The 18,479-nt window shown below is 43.0% G+C and overlaps 4 protein-coding genes across 4 annotated transcripts; 2 read left to right on the top strand and 2 right to left on the bottom strand.

Annotated features, from left to right (window-relative positions):
* The first annotated feature begins 848 nt into the window (after positions 1–848).
* On the top strand, positions 849–5,576 carry LOC133850866 (structural maintenance of chromosomes protein 4). The gene is made up of 5 exons (XM_062287109.1): positions 849–2,234; positions 2,285–2,909; positions 2,967–3,277; positions 3,337–5,017; positions 5,090–5,576. The coding sequence occupies exons 1-5, from the start codon at positions 1,120–1,122 to the stop codon at positions 5,486–5,488; spliced, it is 4,131 nt and encodes a 1,376-aa protein (XP_062143093.1). The 5' UTR covers positions 849–1,119; the 3' UTR covers positions 5,489–5,576.
* Positions 5,501–6,630, bottom strand: LOC133850867 (cytosolic Fe-S cluster assembly factor Nubp1 homolog). Its single transcript, XM_062287110.1, has one exon. It carries the CDS (start codon positions 6,512–6,514, stop codon positions 5,582–5,584), a length of 933 nt encoding a protein of 310 aa, XP_062143094.1. The 5' UTR covers positions 6,515–6,630; the 3' UTR covers positions 5,501–5,581.
* A 427-nt stretch (positions 6,631–7,057) lies between these two features.
* On the bottom strand, positions 7,058–8,011 carry LOC133850869 (probable proteasome subunit beta type-2). Its single transcript, XM_062287112.1, has 3 exons — positions 7,828–8,011; positions 7,531–7,756; positions 7,058–7,472 (listed from the first exon to the last, which is right to left on the bottom strand). Exons 1-3 carry the CDS (start codon positions 7,916–7,918, stop codon positions 7,169–7,171), a joined length of 621 nt encoding a protein of 206 aa, XP_062143096.1. The 5' UTR covers positions 7,919–8,011; the 3' UTR covers positions 7,058–7,168.
* Positions 8,012–8,512: 501 nt separating this feature from the next.
* On the top strand, positions 8,513–11,350 carry LOC133850868 (serine/threonine-protein phosphatase PP2A). The gene is made up of 4 exons (XM_062287111.1): positions 8,513–8,856; positions 10,211–10,774; positions 10,837–11,027; positions 11,136–11,350. Exons 1-4 carry the CDS (start codon positions 8,755–8,757, stop codon positions 11,206–11,208), a joined length of 930 nt encoding a protein of 309 aa, XP_062143095.1. The 5' UTR covers positions 8,513–8,754; the 3' UTR covers positions 11,209–11,350.
* The last annotated feature ends 7,129 nt before the right edge of the window (positions 11,351–18,479 follow it).

The following is an 18,479-nucleotide window of genomic DNA, read 5'->3' as shown; positions in this document are numbered from 1 at the left end:
CTTTTTTAATAGTTGCTTTCAACTAATAAACAAAAAATAAATAAGCATTAAACGTGTTCTTATTTCTGATTAATGAGTAGCTAATTAGATAAAAACTTTTGCATTTAGCTCAATGACAGTATTTAAAATAAAACGTAATGTATTGGTTTTAATAATATTACTATTTTTGAAATATAGTTGTTATATTTTCTAGTTGCGTTCAAATAAAAAATTAATAAAACCCCTGATGTTAAGTACCTACAACGTGTGCATTAAATTTACATATGTATTTAATTTATATATATATTTATATATATGCTTTAAAGACAATGTTTACTATTCATGTAGCATAATAATATTGAAAATAACCGTGATTACCTTAAGACATATTATTAATAAAAACAAAAACTTCAAAGTTTCGATAAATTTGAAGAATAACGAGCAAGACACATGCATTTCAAATGATGTATGTATTTATTTAATAATTTCATTTATTCAAAAATAAATAATTATCTAAATTAACATGGTACCTCGCCATAAATTATATATGTACATTTCAATGCAATTATAATTTTGTTGAATATAAAATATTATTATTTGCAATACTAATACATACGTCAAAAATAATTTTAAATTTAACAATTTTTAATTAGTATATTTAATATAATACATACATATATTTAATAAATAACACAAATTATTATTCAGAACCTTACCAAATATTTCAATACATTTCCAAACTTTTAGATTGCCCCTCGCACCGACTCAAGCAATTAATATAGTATTTTCACAAAATAGGCAACGTAATTTCATATTTACGTTTAAAAACAAAGTTACCAGCAAACAACAAATAATATGTTTAGTATTATTTTTTGACTCGTTGAATGACTTCAATGCTCTGCTGTATATTTGAATTTAGCTTTTAAATTTGAGACCTGCAACGGTTTTTCATAAATTAGCGCTGCCAACTTGTTGAAAACTAGGCGAGTTTTAGTACCAACGCGCTCCGCCAGTAGCGCGTACCAGCGCATGCAACCGTGCACAAGCGTCATATTTTATTTTAGCGCCAGGAAACCAAGAGCTGTTTTAAGGATTTTAAATATACACTTGTGAAATAGCAGTTTCCATCTTGTTGTGGAGATGCGCCCCAGTCTGGGAACACCACAATCGCGTGGCGTTGCACGCAAAGTGCCCGGCGGTCAAATGACACAGCTCCAGATGCAAAAGGCTCAACAAGAGGCCGCCGACGCCGCCGCTTTGGATGCCTTGGACGAGGCTCTGATTTTCGACGATGAGGAGGGCGGCACACGCATTGGCGACATCTACATACCGCCCCCCGTGCCACCGCACTGCTCCATGGAGAGCGTTGGTCCGCGGCTGATTATCAAACGTATTGTCAACTACAATTTCAAGAGCTATGCTGGCGAAGTGGATTTAGGTCCATTTCATCACTCGTTCACCGCCATCATTGGACCCAATGGCAGCGGCAAGAGCAATGTCATCGACTCCATGATGTTCGTCTTTGGCTGTCGTGCGAATCGCATTCGTTGCAAGAAACTCTCGACGCTCATTCACAATTCCAAGAATCATCCCAATCTCAACAGCTGCGCGGTTGCTGTACACTTTGAACTGGTCGAGGACAAGTCTGATGGTTCCGCCGTAGTTGTGCCAAACTCGCAGTTTATTGTGCAGCGCACAGCGATGTCGGATAACTCTTCATACTATCAGATTGATAAACAGCGGGCACAACTGAAAGATGTGGCCAAGTTGCTGAAGAAGCATCACGTCGACCTCGAACACAATCGTTTCCTTATACTCCAAGGCGAGGTGGAGTCCATTGCCATGATGAAGCCTAAAGGACTGACCGAAAACGAAACTGGGATGCTCGAGTATCTGGAGGACATTATTGGCACACAACGCTACATCCGTCCGCTGCAGCAGATCAATCAGCGTGTGGATCAGTTGACCGATGATCGTACTGAGAAGCACAATCGTTGCAAGCTCGCCGAGCGAGAGATGAAGGATCTAGAGCAGCCGTACAACGAAGCCGTAGAGTATTTGCGCAAGGAGAACGATTTGATGCGCACCAAGAACTGGGTGACCCAGAAATACATTAGCATTAAGAAACAGAAGCTGGAGCAGTACACCAAGGAGCACGAGACCTGCTCCGAGGAGCTAAAGGTGCACGATGAAGGCACCGAAGCACTCAAAAAGGAACGTGGCGAGAAAGAGTTGATAATACGCAAGGAGATTGAGTAAGTACGCAATAGATTATCTCTTTGCTCTGGCTAACAATTTGTTTCAGAGCTTATGAAGCACTCGTGAAACAGCGTGAAGACATCAAGAAGCAACTGGTGGCCTCGGAGCGCAGCTACACCGAAGTCCAGAGCGCCATGGAGAATACGAACAAGCAGCGCAAAAAGGATAAAACACAAATCGAGAAGAATCAACAGGAGCTTGACGAGCTGCACAAACTGCCAGAGAAGAATCAGCAGGAGATCAAAGACTCGGAACGTAAAATGGAACGTTTGGATCAGGATAAACAGAAGGCCAGCGAGCAGCTGGAACAGAAGTTGGCCGAACTCAAAGAGCTCTCAGAGCCTTTAACAGAGCAGCGTCTGAAGTACAGCGATGAGCTGATTGGCCTTAAAGAGGCGGTCAATGTGGCCAAGGAGAAGCTGACGCTGCATGAATCGCAGCTGAAGATACTCAAGCAGGTGGAGACGACAGAGGCGCGTAAATTTGAGACGCTTAAGAGCTCATTCGAGGAATCTGAGAGAAATCTTGCGGATATGCGCGGCAAATTAGAAGAATTGCAAGTCAATATGCCGGAGATACAGAAGGAGATGGCGACCAAGGCGGGTGAGATCGATAAGCTCTGCAAAGAGGAGCGCAACATGGCGCTGCAGTGTCGCAAACTACGTGATGAGGTAATCAACTTAACCCCCTAAAGAAGCACATGTATTTATACTTAATTTCTGTGGTAGATCAATGAACGCTCCTCCAATATGCAAGCACAACGCTCCAATGATGCTGTGCTCAATTTTCTGATGCGTATGAAGGCAGAGGGCAAAATACCGGGTATCCTGGGACGCCTGGGTGACTTGGGTGGCATTGATGCTAAGTATGACATTGCCATTTCGACAGCATGTGGTCGCCTCGACAACATTGTGACCGACAACTACGATACGGCAACAGCAGCCATCAAAGCGCTGAAGCAGCACAATGTGGGACGCGCCAACTTTATACCCTTGAATCGCATGGAGCACTGGCGCAACAAGGCGTATCCCATACAAACGTAAGCAACGATTGCTGCTTTTAAAAGTAATCAATTAATCAATTATGGTTCTCTTGCAGTCCTGGCAACGTGCCGCGTCTTTATGACTTGGTCCGCGTGGAGGATGAGCGCGTGAAGACCGCTTTCTATATGGCCTTGCGCAACACGCTGGTTGCCGACGATCTGGAGCAGGGCACTCGCATTGCCTATGGCCGAGAACGCTTTCGTGTCGTGACGCTGCGTGGCGAAATCATTGAACAGACGGGCACAATGTCGGGCGGTGGCAATCGTCCGATACGCGGCAAAATGGGCACCGAAGTGCGCACTAAGACAGCTCAATCTGCAGACAATTCACACTGCTCACAAAAGGATTTGGAGGATATGCAACAGCAGGCGGAGGAGCTTCAGTCTCGCATTAACTATTGCCAGGAGCAGCAGGGACGCTTGGAGCGCGAGCAGCAAATGCTGCAAAAGAATCTAGAACGTGGCGAGTCGGAGCAAAAGCGTCTTGCTGTGAGCATCAAATCGCTGGAACAACAAATGGCCAGCAACGTAAAGCAAGTGGAGGCGCAGCGCAAGAAGATGCTGGCCACCACAACCGATGAAGCCGCTGTCAAGGAACATGAGTCCCACATTGAACAGGCGAAGCAAGAGCTGAGTGAATCCGAGGAGAAGGAGAAGGCAATGAGTGACAAGATTAAGAAAGTACAGGACGAATACGATGCGTTGCGTTCGGATAATGTGAAACCACTGGAGGCACAGCTCAAGAAGACAAAGAATCAGTATGAGAAGCTGGCAGCCAACATACGTACGCTAACTGTAGCCTTGACCACGGCTCAGCGCAGTATCGAGCGGCTGGAGAAGAACAATGGCAATCTGCAGGAGAATATCAAACAGGCCGAGGATAAGTTGCGTTCACTGAGCGAGGAGCGTACACAATGGCAGGAGCGCAAGGAGGAGCTCGAGAAGCAGGTGGCCGAAGCCGAGGAGGCCATTGGCAGTGCCAAGTCTCAATCGTCCGACATTAAAAAGGAGATCGATCAGTTGAACAAGCAGGAGAATCAACGCAACATGGAGCGCATCGAATTGGATACCAAAATGCAGGCAGCCGCAGCCAAAATGAACGAAGTCAAGTCCGATATACCGCGTTGGCAGCAGCAGCTGAAACCGCTCAAGCTCAACGAGATTCCAGGCGACACAGAGCCGCCGGCACCGCTCAAAACACTGAGCGAGGAGGAGTTGGAGGCAGAGAGCTTGGAGGATATGCAGTATAAGCAAACTCTGCTCGAGGAGCAGCTGAAGAAGAAACCGAATTTGGGCTTTATCAAGGAGTTCACGGACAAGCGTCTGGTGTACTTGGATCGCGTGCGTGTCCTCGAGGACATCACATCGAAGCGTAACGAGATGCGTGACAAGTACGAAGAGGTGCGCAAACGTCGCTACACTGAATTCATGGAGGGATTCAACATCATCACACGCAAGCTGAAGGAAATGTATCGCATGATTACATTGGGCGGCGATGCAGATCTTGAGCTTGTGGACTCTATGGATCCCTTCACCGAGGGCGTGCAGTTCACAGTGCGTCCGCCGAAGAAGAGCTGGAAATACATCTCGAATTTGTCGGGCGGCGAGAAGACTCTCTCGTCGCTGGCTTTGGTCTTTGCCTTGCATTATTACAAGCCATCGCCTTTGTACTTTATGGATGAGATTGATGCGGCGCTGGACTTTAAGAACGTATCCATTGTCGGCCATTACATCAAGGTAAGAGACGACTTTGCGCTCTTAAATGAATATAAACTAAAACATGCTTCAACCTTTGACTTTTCTTTGCAGGAACGCACCAAGAACGCTCAGTTTATTATTGTGTCGCTGCGTGTCAACATGTTTGAGTTATCCAACTATTTGGTGGGCATCTACAAGGTGGATGACTGCACGGATTCGGTTACCCTGAAGAATCGTCCACCCAAACCGCTGCCGCCAGCATCGCAGATAACACAGCCACAGCATGAAGACACTGTGCGCATTACCATCAACGGAGGAGAGAATCAAACGCTAGTGCGGCAGGAATTGCTCACAGAGATCTCGAGACTGTGCGGCAGAGAGACAACATTCGCCCCGGCACTCGAGAGCACGGTGTTCTCTCAAATTTTAAATGCAGCCGGCAACGATGCGACCAACAGAGCCAGTTTGCAGAGTCCGCCTCGCTCGCCAGCTATGAATGTCTCGTCTTAAAGCGACTCTCGATCGTCATTGAAATACAAATTTACTTTTAATAGTACAAAATTCCATAATAAACTTTAACAATAATAATAATAATAATAAAACCTAAAAGCTAGACATGATTTTACTGCAAATGTTAGCCAATGCCTCCGTCGTCTCATTACGCATGGCCGTGATATCCTCGCCTGAGTCGCAAGCTCGCGTCACCATTGGATCTAGAGGCAATGAGCCCAGAAGTGGCACCTCCATCTCAGCGCACATCGCTGCAGCGCCTCCAGTTTTAGCCGGAAAGATGTCGGAGCTGTTGCCACAGTGGCCACAGCGAAAGCTAGCCATATTCTCGACCACACCCAGAATGGGAATACGTTGCTTCTTGCAGAAATTTATCTCTTTGCGCACATCCAGCAATGCAACCTCTTGTGGCGTCGTTACAATGATGGCACTCAGCGATTCCGGAGCATCATCATCTCGTAGATAGCTGACCACGGACAAATGCTCATCCGATGTACCTGGGGGAGTGTCCAGGAGCAGCAGATCCAAGTTACCCCAGTCCACCTCACTCAGGAATTGACGAATCATGCCATTCTTTTTGGGACCACGCCAAATGATGGCATCGTCCACAGAGCCAAGCAGAAAGCCAATGGACATAAGGCAGACGTTGTCATCGATACCCACCGGCGACCAACCGGAGCCCGATTGATGTACATTTTCGCCTAGCGCGCCCAGCAGACGTGGTTGCGATGGTCCACAAATATCAATGTCCAGCACACCGAAATTGTTGTCTGGACAACTACGGGCCAGGTAGCGTGTCAACAGCGTGGTCACTGTGCTCTTGCCTACACCTCCCTTGCCGGACAGTATCAGCAGCTTGTGCTTTACATCCTTCATGGCGGCTGCAACCAAAGCTTTGCCTGGATCCTCGAGTTTCTTGTTCGGATCACTGCATATACTCTGGTTGGGGCAGCCAGCGCAGGCGCTGACCCGACCGGCCTGTTCGCTCTCCACACCGGGACAGTGCTCTGGTGGTGGCGCTTCCATGTTTATTTTGTGTATTTTAAATTCACGTTGTGAAATCCAAAACAATAAGTGCAAATCAACAATTGCGCTGATAAGACGTCCGATATGCGTCAGAGTATTTAGTGAATGGCACTCGACTGGCATTCGGAGACATTGATCGATTATCTATCGCAAATATCGATTATGAAAATCATTTTAATTCAATTCCTTTAATGAACGTATTTGCAAAAATTTGTATGTGGCTCTACATTCTTTGCAAATAATAAAAATTTTTGGGAGCGTCACATTTTGTAAAAAACAATATTTTACTGTTTAAAATTACGCGCATTTTCACAACCGTATTTAAAATATTCCAATCAAAAATGTGCTTAGGCGTTAAAATGTATCTTTTCAAAATTATGCTTACGGTCACATGCAACAGAAGTTTATTGCTAATACAAAACTCATTTGGTTTAACAACTTATTCAATATTCTTCGCATTTGACCTTAAAAACCATATAAGAGTCGATTGTTACTGCATCAATAGTTCTACCCAAAATTAGTACTTTAAATACACCAGCACAATTTGAAATAATTATTTCAATATTTTGTTATACCAAAAATCCATATATTTAGTTTTATTTCATCGCAATGCTGCATTTAAAATGCTATAAAATTAGATCCATGGTTAAACACTTAACTAGCGGCATTATAATCAGCCAAACTCTTGGCGCTGATTGGATCCAATTGGCGCACGCCGGAGCTATCGACGACCGCAACACTGAAGTTCTTCAAGTTTACAATCAAGCGCTTCTGAATTTCCAAAACACACTTCTTCAGCACATCATATGCCTCCTCCTGTGAGATATTCGGATGCCAATAGCGATCGAATATGCTGGAGCAGAACATGCTGCCGTAACCATGACCGGCATAATTTAGGGACTGAGCAGACGCCAGATAATCAATGAAAGTCAGCTCGGGGCCTTCGACAGGATCGTAACTAGAGGTGTATAAATCAAAACAATTGTCTTTTGCGACTTGTGGTTATAATTACTTACCCAGCGACAAACATAAACACTTGGTATCTTGTGCGACTGCGAAGACTTTCGGCCAAATTCTTGCGCGTAAAATGTGCCGCAGAACGAGGACTTAGGTCGTAACCATTGCGCATCTTGTACAGTGCAATGTTCTTGGCAATGAACTCGGTGAATTGTTCAGTGTCGCCGGATTCGCCAACTGTTGAAATCAACAAGTTATCCGCAACCTTATGGATCTTGTTCTCATCTAAAACAGTTAGAGGAAAAATGCTAAGTTACTCTGTTGAACCCGGTCTAAGTCAGATTTCACACATTTACCTTCTTTCATCACTATTACAGAATTTGCGTGAGTTGTGTCTGCTGCTAGCATAACAAAATCAGGTCCCTTAATACCAAGAAGAGTTTCCATTTTCAAATAGTTTTATTTATTTTACTTTTGCTGGTTGTTAGGATGACTTGATTAAATTTCTAGCTGTAGCTGTCTCACGGCTTACTGTGGCGGTTGGGCGATAGATTTTTGATACTTTTCGATTTTTCGTCAATTCAACCATAGGTAATATTGATAGTTGTTCAACGATGTATTGGGTAGGGTTGCCCCAATAAAAATATTGCCGCTATTTAAATATGCCTGCTCATTATGCTATTACAAATATTAACGCGATTATTTATTATTCATATTTTATAGAATCAATACTAATTTGCGTAGGGAAAGAAACGTTGTGACCATTTCATGTTATTTCTATATTCGCGGAAAGAAGTTAGGTAGGTTATTTTACAAATAGCAGGTTATTCCCTCCCATGATTAAAATTATTGTCTAAGGTGACTCAAATTAAAAACAAACAACACAAAATAAAATGGCTTTGTATTTTGGAAAATTTCCTATTAGTAATAAAATCTGACCAGTTATTTCGTATTTGTGTGGATATAGTATACATCGCGTATTTTTGTCATGTAGTGGAATATTTTAAAAATCGACTTACGGTCACACTGTACCCATCTCTACATTTTAGTCTTTCCTTCGTATTTTACTTCGTGTCGTCGTCGCTTTTGTGAACAAAAAAATACGAGAAAAGTTGTAAAAGCAACGAGATTTTGCTTCAGTATTTTGAGCAAAATTTCAAGAAAATAGTGCAACACATAGCTAGCAACTCACTGCAACTTATTTTTTTGTACCCCCGTCGTATACAAAAGCCGTCAAAATTGAGTCGACAAAGATTGACGAGACTTTTCCTTCCACAACTGCTATGGAGGATAAAGCAACAACAAAAGATCTAGATCAATGGATTGAGCAGTTGAACGAATGCAATCAATTGACAGAAACACAAGTTCGCACCCTCTGCGATAAGGTAAGGAGTCGCCAGCTTCGCCCTATTCCCCATAAAATAAGATTTAAAAATAATTTCCATCATCATCGCGCTTGTGTGTGTCTCTCGGCTCTGCTTGGGCACTATAATTTTGCAAATGGTTGCGTGCTATATGCTCTCGCTCACTCTCATTAGGCCTCAGCTTTAGCTCATGAATCATGATGCGCTGCTTTTGCTTACTCGCAGTAGCGGCTATGGCGTCGCCATATTGGAATATTGGTAAATTCCAACAGCCAAGCGCCGCTATGCCCGCCGTCTGTGCAAGTGAGATGCCAATAAGCATTGCGTGAGCGCGTGAATGAGACAACTACTGGATGCTTGCGCTCGATGCCTAGGCAAAAGATAATTTTCGTTTCGTTTTTTTATGTGTAAATTTTATTTTCTATAGAGTTTTGTTTGTTTATTGATAATGGCAAACGTGCATTGTTGTTCTCGTTGAAATCAAAATTGCAACAACCTTGCTATGTCTCGTCTGTCCCACCCTGCGTCATACGTCGTATTTTCTTTGCTAAGTAAATATTACTTAATGGTTTTGTGTGTTGGTGTGTGCTTAGAATATGTATCTATGTATGCACCGTGCCCAAATACACTTGTGCGTATGTGTTTGTGTGTGTATGTCGGAGAGGAGTGCATATGTATGTGTGTGCGTGTGTTTGTGTTTTTTCTTCTTTCCAACAATATTGGATTCAATTAAACAAATTAACGAAAAGCTCACGCGTATAGATATTTCACACCAAAGCGCATCGATATCAATTATTTTCAATTTGCTGATTTCGCCGTTATTGTGGCCGCTTTTTTGCTCATTGATTGCGGTGCCTATATAGAAGTGGGGTTATGTTTGCGTCACCCAAATATTTTGTTGTGCCCAATAAGTTCTATTCCGTCTGCCTTAATGAAACCCAAGGGTGACGGGAAAAAAGGGGGAGAAATTTCTTCTTGATGCCAAAAACTATAGCTATATAGGATTGTCTGGCGGAAACGGCCGCAGACGCCATCGAGACAAGGTAAAAGTTGAAAACAAAAAAAAAATTAAATTGGCTCATATAAATCGTTGTTGTCTTCAATCCGGACCCGGAAGTTTGTTTGTCCGTCTGTCATGTCGCCTTCATACAATTATGCTATAAACGATAATTGTGAATTAGTTTTCTAAATATGTATTTTGCAAAAACCAGAAAAAATCTCTTGTTTTAGTGCCGCCATCTATTGTGTTTTTTCTTTCTCGATACTTCGCTACTTTAGGTTCGATAATTAGCATAATCGATTTATCGAGCAGATTTATGTGGTTTGTTTACAAAATAAATTAATGCATATATTTCGTAAATTTTCTTCATTTTAGGCAAAGGAAATTCTCTCGAAGGAATCCAATGTGCAGGAGGTGAAATGCCCCGTCACAGTTTGCGGCGATGTGCACGGCCAGTTTCACGATTTGATGGAACTGTTCCGGATAGGCGGCAAGTCGCCCGATACAAATTATTTGTTCATGGGCGATTATGTTGATCGTGGCTACTATTCGGTGGAGACGGTCACGCTGCTGGTGTCGCTCAAAGTGCGCTATCGGGAGCGCATCACCATCCTGCGTGGCAATCACGAATCCCGTCAGATCACACAGGTCTATGGGTTCTATGATGAGTGCCTGCGAAAGTATGGCAACGCGAATGTGTGGAAGTATTTTACCGATTTGTTTGACTACTTGCCGTTAACGGCGCTGGTGGATGGCCAAATCTTTTGCCTACACGGAGGATTGAGTCCTTCGATTGATAGCTTGGATCATATACGTGCATTGGATCGCTTGCAGGAGGTGCCCCACGAGGGACCCATGTGCGATCTGCTGTGGTCCGATCCTGATGACAGGGGTGGCTGGGGCATTTCCCCACGCGGAGCTGGCTACACCTTTGGACAGGTAAGCTGACATTTCGAATTTATAATGCCCAGTTCTAATATGCAATGCATTTTGTTTGACAGGATATATCAGAAACGTTTAACAACACAAACGGCTTGACTTTGGTCTCGCGTGCACATCAGCTGGTGATGGAAGGCTACAACTGGTGTCATGATCGCAATGTTGTCACAATATTCTCAGCGCCAAATTATTGCTACAGATGTGGTAATCAAGCGGCTCTCATGGAACTGGATGATTCACTTAAATTTTCATTGTAAGTATTCCATATGCAATGATTCACACTCATTGTATTTTATTGATAACAATGCTAATCAATGCATTCTCTCTCTCTTGCACTTTTTGCTATCTGTGCCACTTGCAGCCTACAATTTGACCCAGCACCGCGACGCGGAGAGCCCCACGTCACGCGAAGAACACCAGATTATTTCCTTTAAGCTGTTTGCTCTCGGCACACGTGCAGCTTAAACATTTATACACACACATATTACATCGCATTATAACAACAACAGAAAAAATATAAACAAAACGCAAAACAGCAAAAAAATACATAAAAAAAAAACAAAAAAAAAACAATAACCTGTAACAATTTCGATGCATTTTGTGTTGTACAATTGAGAAGCAGCTGCAGTTGCCACAAAGAAAAAAACAAAACTAAACAAAAAACAGAAACAGAAATATGAATGAAAAAAGATAACAAAATTCTTCTGCGCGAAAATTGTAAATGCATTGAATGTTGTTGAACGTGGGTCGAAAGACGCGCAACGGGGGGTGCCGAGTGTGAAGAGCAGAAGCGGGATTAGAAGGAGCAGCAGTAGCAGGCAGAAGCAGAAGAGCAGCAGCAGAGGGAGAAGAGCGGGGCGGATAATACAATCCAATCAAACCTACCAACCAACCAACCAAGCAAGCAACAACAAAACACAACAACCAACTACAACTACTTAGCTAAATTTGTTAATTTATAAAATAACGAACTAAGCGTCGCGAGCAGCAAAAGCCAGAAAAATATGATGGATGGATATGGAAGGATGGTGGAATAAATAGAATTGGAATGGAGTATAGAACGAAACACGGAACCCAACCGAATGGAGTCGAGTCCAGCAACGGAGCCGAGCCAAGCCGGGATGTGGGTTAGGCACACGTTTTTTTGTCATTGACGTACAATGGACAGACAGAGGACTTTAGTAGGAGGACAAGAACATCAAAGCAAACATCGCGGGGGACAGAGCGGAACAGAAACAGAACGGAGAACAGAGAGAAGGAGATGATAGCGGGGACAGCTGGGCGGGTTCAGCGATTCAAATAAAATAAAAAAAATTATTAAGGAATACAAACAAAAAGAAATTTAATATTACTGATTACAATTAAAAAAAAAAAAATTATTTAAAAAATTATACAAAAAAAAGAAAACAAAACAAAAAAAAAGTAAATTCATTCAGAGAATGTTCCTGTCTTCACTTTTGCTTTCAAACCATCAAATTTCATATGAATGCTTTTTGCAAACGTAATTAAAAAAAAAACGATGAAAAGAAAACAACCATTTAACAAACAAAGTTCACATTTTTTAAATTTCGAGGTGAAAGTGAATACAGGCACAGCCCTGATTATAAATTAAGTTCATATGTAACTTTAATAATAATAAAAAGGAAAAAAAAACAAACACAAACAACGGTGAATGCGTGTAAACAGGAAGCTGGCAAATGACAAAAGACAACGACAGCGACAGCAACAACAAACGATAAAAACTTGCAGACGAAGAGAACATGGCTTAAAGAGAGCGCGGCCCTTAAGAGAGCTGGCGATTGTTGCGCGCTCTCTGCGAAAGTGCCTCATATTCGATGTTGGCAATGCTGCAAGAGTTCAGAGAGCGCCTGAAGGGATTGCCAGTGAGTGGGCGAGCGTGAGAGCGCACACAGCTCAACCTGAAGGAGCTAAGGCGTCCTTAATTGAGACCTAGGACTTGCTCTAGCAGTAGAAGCCAAAAGTCAAAGCTGGCTAAAATAAATCTGAAATCTGAGTACAAGTATTTGTCAAAATTTTTGACACTTGAGCGCACACACATACACACACACAGTTTGATACACCTAAGGACACACACACATATGGGCACACACTTTTGAGGTATGTAGGTTGAAAATGTTTTTTTGTTGGGGAGCAAAATTTACATTTGAAAACATGTTGGGAGCCCTTTTCCCCCCCGGAAAAACTTGAAAGCTACACCTACTGAGACTTGCCATCTATCATGGCCCCAAGCTTATGGACTCGGGGAGGTAATTGTCGCTGTCGGAGGGAGGTTGGGGGCTGCTGTGTTTTTGGGGGTACATGATTGAGGGGATGGGGAGGGGGCAGGGAGGAATGTTGGGGAATCGTTGTCGTGTTGGCAGCGACGTCGTCGTCGTCGGCGACAGCAACTGCGATGCGACGTATGCGACATGGAAAATCCATTATCACGAAGTGAATTTTTACTGAAAAATTTACATACCCGCGAGCTCCCGCAACTGTTCCCCACCCCGCCCCCTCGACTTGGTTGCCTACCGCCCGCATACATATAAATGTGAAAATAAATCCTGAGTGCGTGTTCGGATGCTCAGTGAAGGATGCTGAATAAATAGCAGCAGCAGTCACAACAATAATAATAACAACAAGATACGGGACGAAAAAAAAATTCAGAATTATTGGCTAGAAATAAGTAGAGCTCTATTTGATGGGCATTATTAAGTGCATATTCCAAGTTTGCTAGGTAGATTGTATTTAATTAAAGGCATAAATTCAAATGCTCCCTCCCTTCCATAGATGAGATGTGTTGGGGGAGTTGGGGGGAGCATAAAAAACCAAAAGTGAGAGACGACGATGTCGGTTCCGGAGCCGAAATATTAAAAATTTAAATGAACTGCTCACTTTTTACGATTTTGTCCTTAGTTTATGACTCTGGGATGTGGATGGATGTGATGGCATGGGATAGAGCTGAGCGAGGGGCGGGGCGGACCGGGGCGAGGCAACTGAGGGGGCAGTCATTGAGGCCTGCCTAAACAAACGTTTTGTATTTTTATCGTCTCGTTTTGCGGGGGTTTCGGGTTCCACACCGTATGATATGACAGCATTTGGGCTGGGATCGGGGAGCAGCGCGGGGGAAGCAAGTAGTGCATGGGAGTGTGGGGAACGTATTTGGCCCGCCTGCAAGTATCTTTTACGATGCAAATTTGTTGCTATAAAATTGAAGAGTGTAGCCGCTGCTCTGCTCCTTGCCTAAATAAACTTTGCAGACTACAATGATGATGATGATGAGTTGCCTCGTCGCTTGTCTGCCAAACCAGAAGAGATTCAGCCTGATGATGATGCCTGAACGCTGAACACTGAAAGCCAGCGCCACGTGCCGCCTGTGCAAAAGGTTGAAAGGTCAGGCACGACACACAGCAAGCATCTTCCTTAGACGAATTGTGCTTTTTGGGTTTGGGTTTGGGTTTCGGTTTGAGCTTGGGCACAGAATTGGGTTTGAGCTACGGACGGAGTACGGAGCATGGAGTTGGGCATGGATGCCAAATCAACAAAAATCGATTGACGCTAAATACCCAAGTTGCTCAGGAGTTAACTCAACTTGGCATCGTACAACGTGCATAAAGAAAGTTTTTTTGGGCCTCTGCTTTTATTTATTTTTGTTTTTCTCCTCCTTCTCGTTCTCGTTCTCGTTCTCATTCTTTTTCTTCTACTTTATTTTTTATACTTATAAATCCCCAACGAATTGTGCACTGTCTCAGGGACTTTTTTTTTGGCTCCTTCTACTCGTATCTTCGATATATTTAAATTCTTTTTCAGCCACATACCCTCCAGCTATGCTCTGCAAGCAGAGTAGCTAACGAGGCACATCAGCTGCCCGACTTTGTGTGTAACCACTGCGACGATGGCAGAGATTATTTGAACTCATTAAAACTCCTGTTAAATGTCTGAGGTATTTGGAAAGGTATTTTAATCAGGGCGCGAGATAGGAATGTCCCTTTAAAATTTAGCGAGTTGCTCTGACGTTTATTTTTAAGAGAAGTTGACAAATTTAAATGAACACTACATGTGATAAAAAGTAGTTACTTATATATTTTTTGTAAAAGAGAAGTCTTAAAACTCTATCCAATTATTACAGAGTTAATTCTCAAAAAAGTTAACATATTTAAAACGAAAACAATTTACTAATTTTGGGGTTTGCTTGCACAATATCTTGCCCATTATTTTACTACAGCAGATAAACCATTTTATCTTTTTGAGATACTGCAATGAATGTGCTAATTTGGATAGAATTGATAAGATTATGAGCAGCCGAAACCAATTGTAAGATAATATTATGTGGAGCTTTGAAGAAATTGCGAAATATCTTTAAGAATTTCCAACGCTTTGCGTTGACTTTTAAATGTATCATATTCATTCGGTTAATTCATTAGCTAACAACAAAGTTTGGCAACTTTAAGGCAACAATTTAAGTAGCTAATTCATTAATTAATTAGAGTTTATTAAGTACTTCAAAGCGGAGGAGGGACTGCAAAGATAGCTTTCAGTTAAGAAGTGCAGTGTCTCGAAGATTGAGATAATGTAGTGCAAGGCTTTTCTTTTTCTTATCACAATGCTTTGCTCATTTGTAGTTTGATTTCTTTTGATTTCATTTTTGTGTTTTCGTTTTGTTTTTTTCACCTGTTAAATTAGCTGAGATTTGGGCAGCAGGGCATTTGTAAATTCCCTCTCTCTCTCTCTCTCGCTCTCGCTCTCTGTCTGCCGCTGTCTCTATCTCTAGCCTCTATTGTTGGTAGTGCCAGGGAGAGCTTCGAGCTTCGAGAGGCGAGTCGAGAATCGAGTCGAGAGTTTTGGGCTTGTTTTGTTTTTGTGTTTACTTTGTCGTTTGTTGTTGGCCTTTTTGCTGCGGGCATTGACTGACTTCCTTCCGCTGGATGGCAATGTGGATGTGGCAGTGGCAGTGGCAGTGGCACTGTCGCTGTGGATGTGCCACTGGATGTGGCATGTGGATGTGGCGCCTCCGTCGGAGCAGTTTTGTGCGTGTTTCGCTTTTGTACGTTTTCTATTGCCGCTTCCTTCCGATATTCTTTGTATTGTTGCTGCTGTTGCTGTTGTTGCATGCCTCTCGCTTTTCCTTTACAACATTTTCTTTTTTTTTTTGGTTCACGTTTTTTGTTCCCCATTCGTCCGTTTGTTCGTTGCTTTCGTTGTCGTTTTTCTTTATTTCGCAGTGAATTTGGTTGTCTCGCACGTGAGCAGCATAATGAAATTTGCTCTGACGGCCACTCCCAATTCTCTGTATGTGTGTGTGTGTGTGTGTGTGTGTGTGTGTGCCCAGCTGCTTAGCTTAATCTTATGTGTGGCCGCCTTAAAGAGATGATGATGCCCCGTGTCGATTTAATGTGCTGAGAAATCTCAGCTTCCGCCCTCTCGTCTTGTCTTGTCTTATTTGCATGCGCTGCGCCTAAAAGGTGACAACACAAAATGTTCAATGTGGCAACAGCACAAAGTTGAGACTTTTGGCTGCTCGCGTGGTCCATTGCCTCCAGCCCCGCCCCCTTTTTATTTGCCCAAGCCAAATTGCAGCCAATGCTCGCTTCACACTTTTGGCTGAGGCTTGAGCTCAAGCTCTGGCCGCCTTCGCTTGTGTGTGTGTGTCCTGTCTGTGTGTGTGTGTGCCATGCACTGTATATGTGTATGTGTGTGTGTGTGTTGGGTGTTATTCGTGGGCCTCTGTGGCTGTGCTTTCAAGTGGAAAATTACTTTCGCAGCTTTATGATGCGGAAATTATATGAAAATCATGGCGAATTTGCCTCTCTTGCAAGCGAAGGAATGCCAGCCAGGACATGGACGAGGACAACGACAACGACAAGGAATAAGGAATAAGGATGGCGAGGTCCTTTCACACACAGAGTTGTACACTACATATCTGCATACTCGACTCTCGTGTATAACTGCGACTGCGACTTAAACTTATGCCAGGCTACAGGCTACGAGTATTTCGCTATCTGTGCGGCCCGATCAAGGCGACACAGTCACAGGGCTGGGCGAGGATGCCACGCCCATGCCACACCGCCACCGCCACCGCCAAGTCGCAGCATATAATGAAACGAATGTTCGCACAGTTCGCACCCAGCTGCCAGCTTCACATTTCCCTTCTCCTCCTCTTCCACAATGCTGAGACTACATCTCCATTTGCCTCGTTCTCTGATTCTGATGTCGCCTCTCCTTCCTCTTTACTTGCCTCGCCAGTGGCAGCTGCTGACTGGCTCCATTTCCATTTGAATTAGCATAAAACGAGGCGGCTTACGTCTGTCTATTGTGCGCGGGGGATTGAGCGTGGAGTCAACTGCCGCATTGCTTTGCCCAGATATCATCTGTTGCTGCTACAGAGTTACAACTACAGTTTCTATTGCTGCTTCTGTGGCTGCTGCCGTGTGGCGACACCAACAACAGCAGCAGCAACAACAACAACAACAGCAACGACTTCGTTATCTTTTTAACTTGGCGCTGTCGTTTATTTAACTGATAATGATTTGATGGCAGCTGGCTAAGCTTTCGACAAAGCCCTCTTCCTTTTTGCTCATCTCTCGCTAACATCGACGCCATTTGCTGAGGTCAATTACACGCTTTCGATTAAATTTGCCATGGCTGTTTGTTGTTCTTCTTGGGTGTTGACAAGGAACAGCTGCCCGTAGCTGCTGCTGCTGCGATGTCTGCTGACTTGCCACATCCCCTCCTTCCTTCCATACACACACACCAAGACACACACACATGCTTGCCTAGGTATGTGGCACAAATAAAGTTGAATTATTATTTTTCTTTATGCCCAGAGTGTGGGGTGGATGGAAGTGCGTGCTCGGCATGCTCAAGTGTTGCCATTGCCAGAGCTTCAGCCACATCCATTGCATATCCGCATCGTTATCCATGGAAGCGCCATTCCACGCCAGCCACTGGAATGACACGAAAAGCTCTTAAGGAATCTAGGTTTTCGATTAAACGCACCCAACCTAAACCCCAATTCTGTCCAATTCAAAAAAAAAGAAAGACGCTTCCCCAACTCTGTTCACTAAATGCCAATACTATTTACAAAGGTGCTTCACCATTTTTTCTTTTATGAATTCCTTAATATTTACAGCAAAGCGGCAAGCAAAAAGTGAGAGTGAGGAGAAGTTTGTGTGTGTGTGTGTGTGTGTGTGTGTGTGTGTGGGTTATTCAAGGATTAGAAAAGGTTCACTTACTTTTATGTTTTTATTTAAAGCGAGCACTGCAATTTCCAAGGAATTATTTAGGGAAAGCAAATACAAACAACGCATCTTTTTTTTTTGCGTTGGCTTTGTTAAAGGGTTGAGCGGGTCTTAAGGGCTTTAACAGCTTATTAGTCTGGCGACCTTATAAAGGTGTTAAACTTTGGGATTTACTTTTCATTTTCAACTTTGTTACTCAACAATTCTTTTCTCAATTTTTAAGCTGTGCCAATCTCTGAATTTCTTATGAGATTTATGAGATTCATAATTGTAGTTGAACGTGAAAATCTTTAACTGCTGTAATTTAATTTGACCCTTGTTTCTTTAATTTAATTTTAAGTTTCGTGTTCTTTGTTTTGCTGTGCACAATAATTTCTTTTCCGAAATATTCAAGCAAGTTGGGCATTTTTTGATGAAGATATTAATTTAAATTATAGGTTTAATACAATTTTCTTGAAGTTATTATT

This window comes from Drosophila sulfurigaster, chromosome 2L (genome assembly GCF_023558435.1).
Source record: "Drosophila sulfurigaster albostrigata strain 15112-1811.04 chromosome 2L, ASM2355843v2, whole genome shotgun sequence".
Lineage (NCBI taxonomy): Eukaryota > Metazoa > Arthropoda > Insecta > Diptera > Drosophilidae > Drosophila > Drosophila sulfurigaster.
This window is presented reverse-complemented; position numbering and strand designations above follow the sequence as displayed.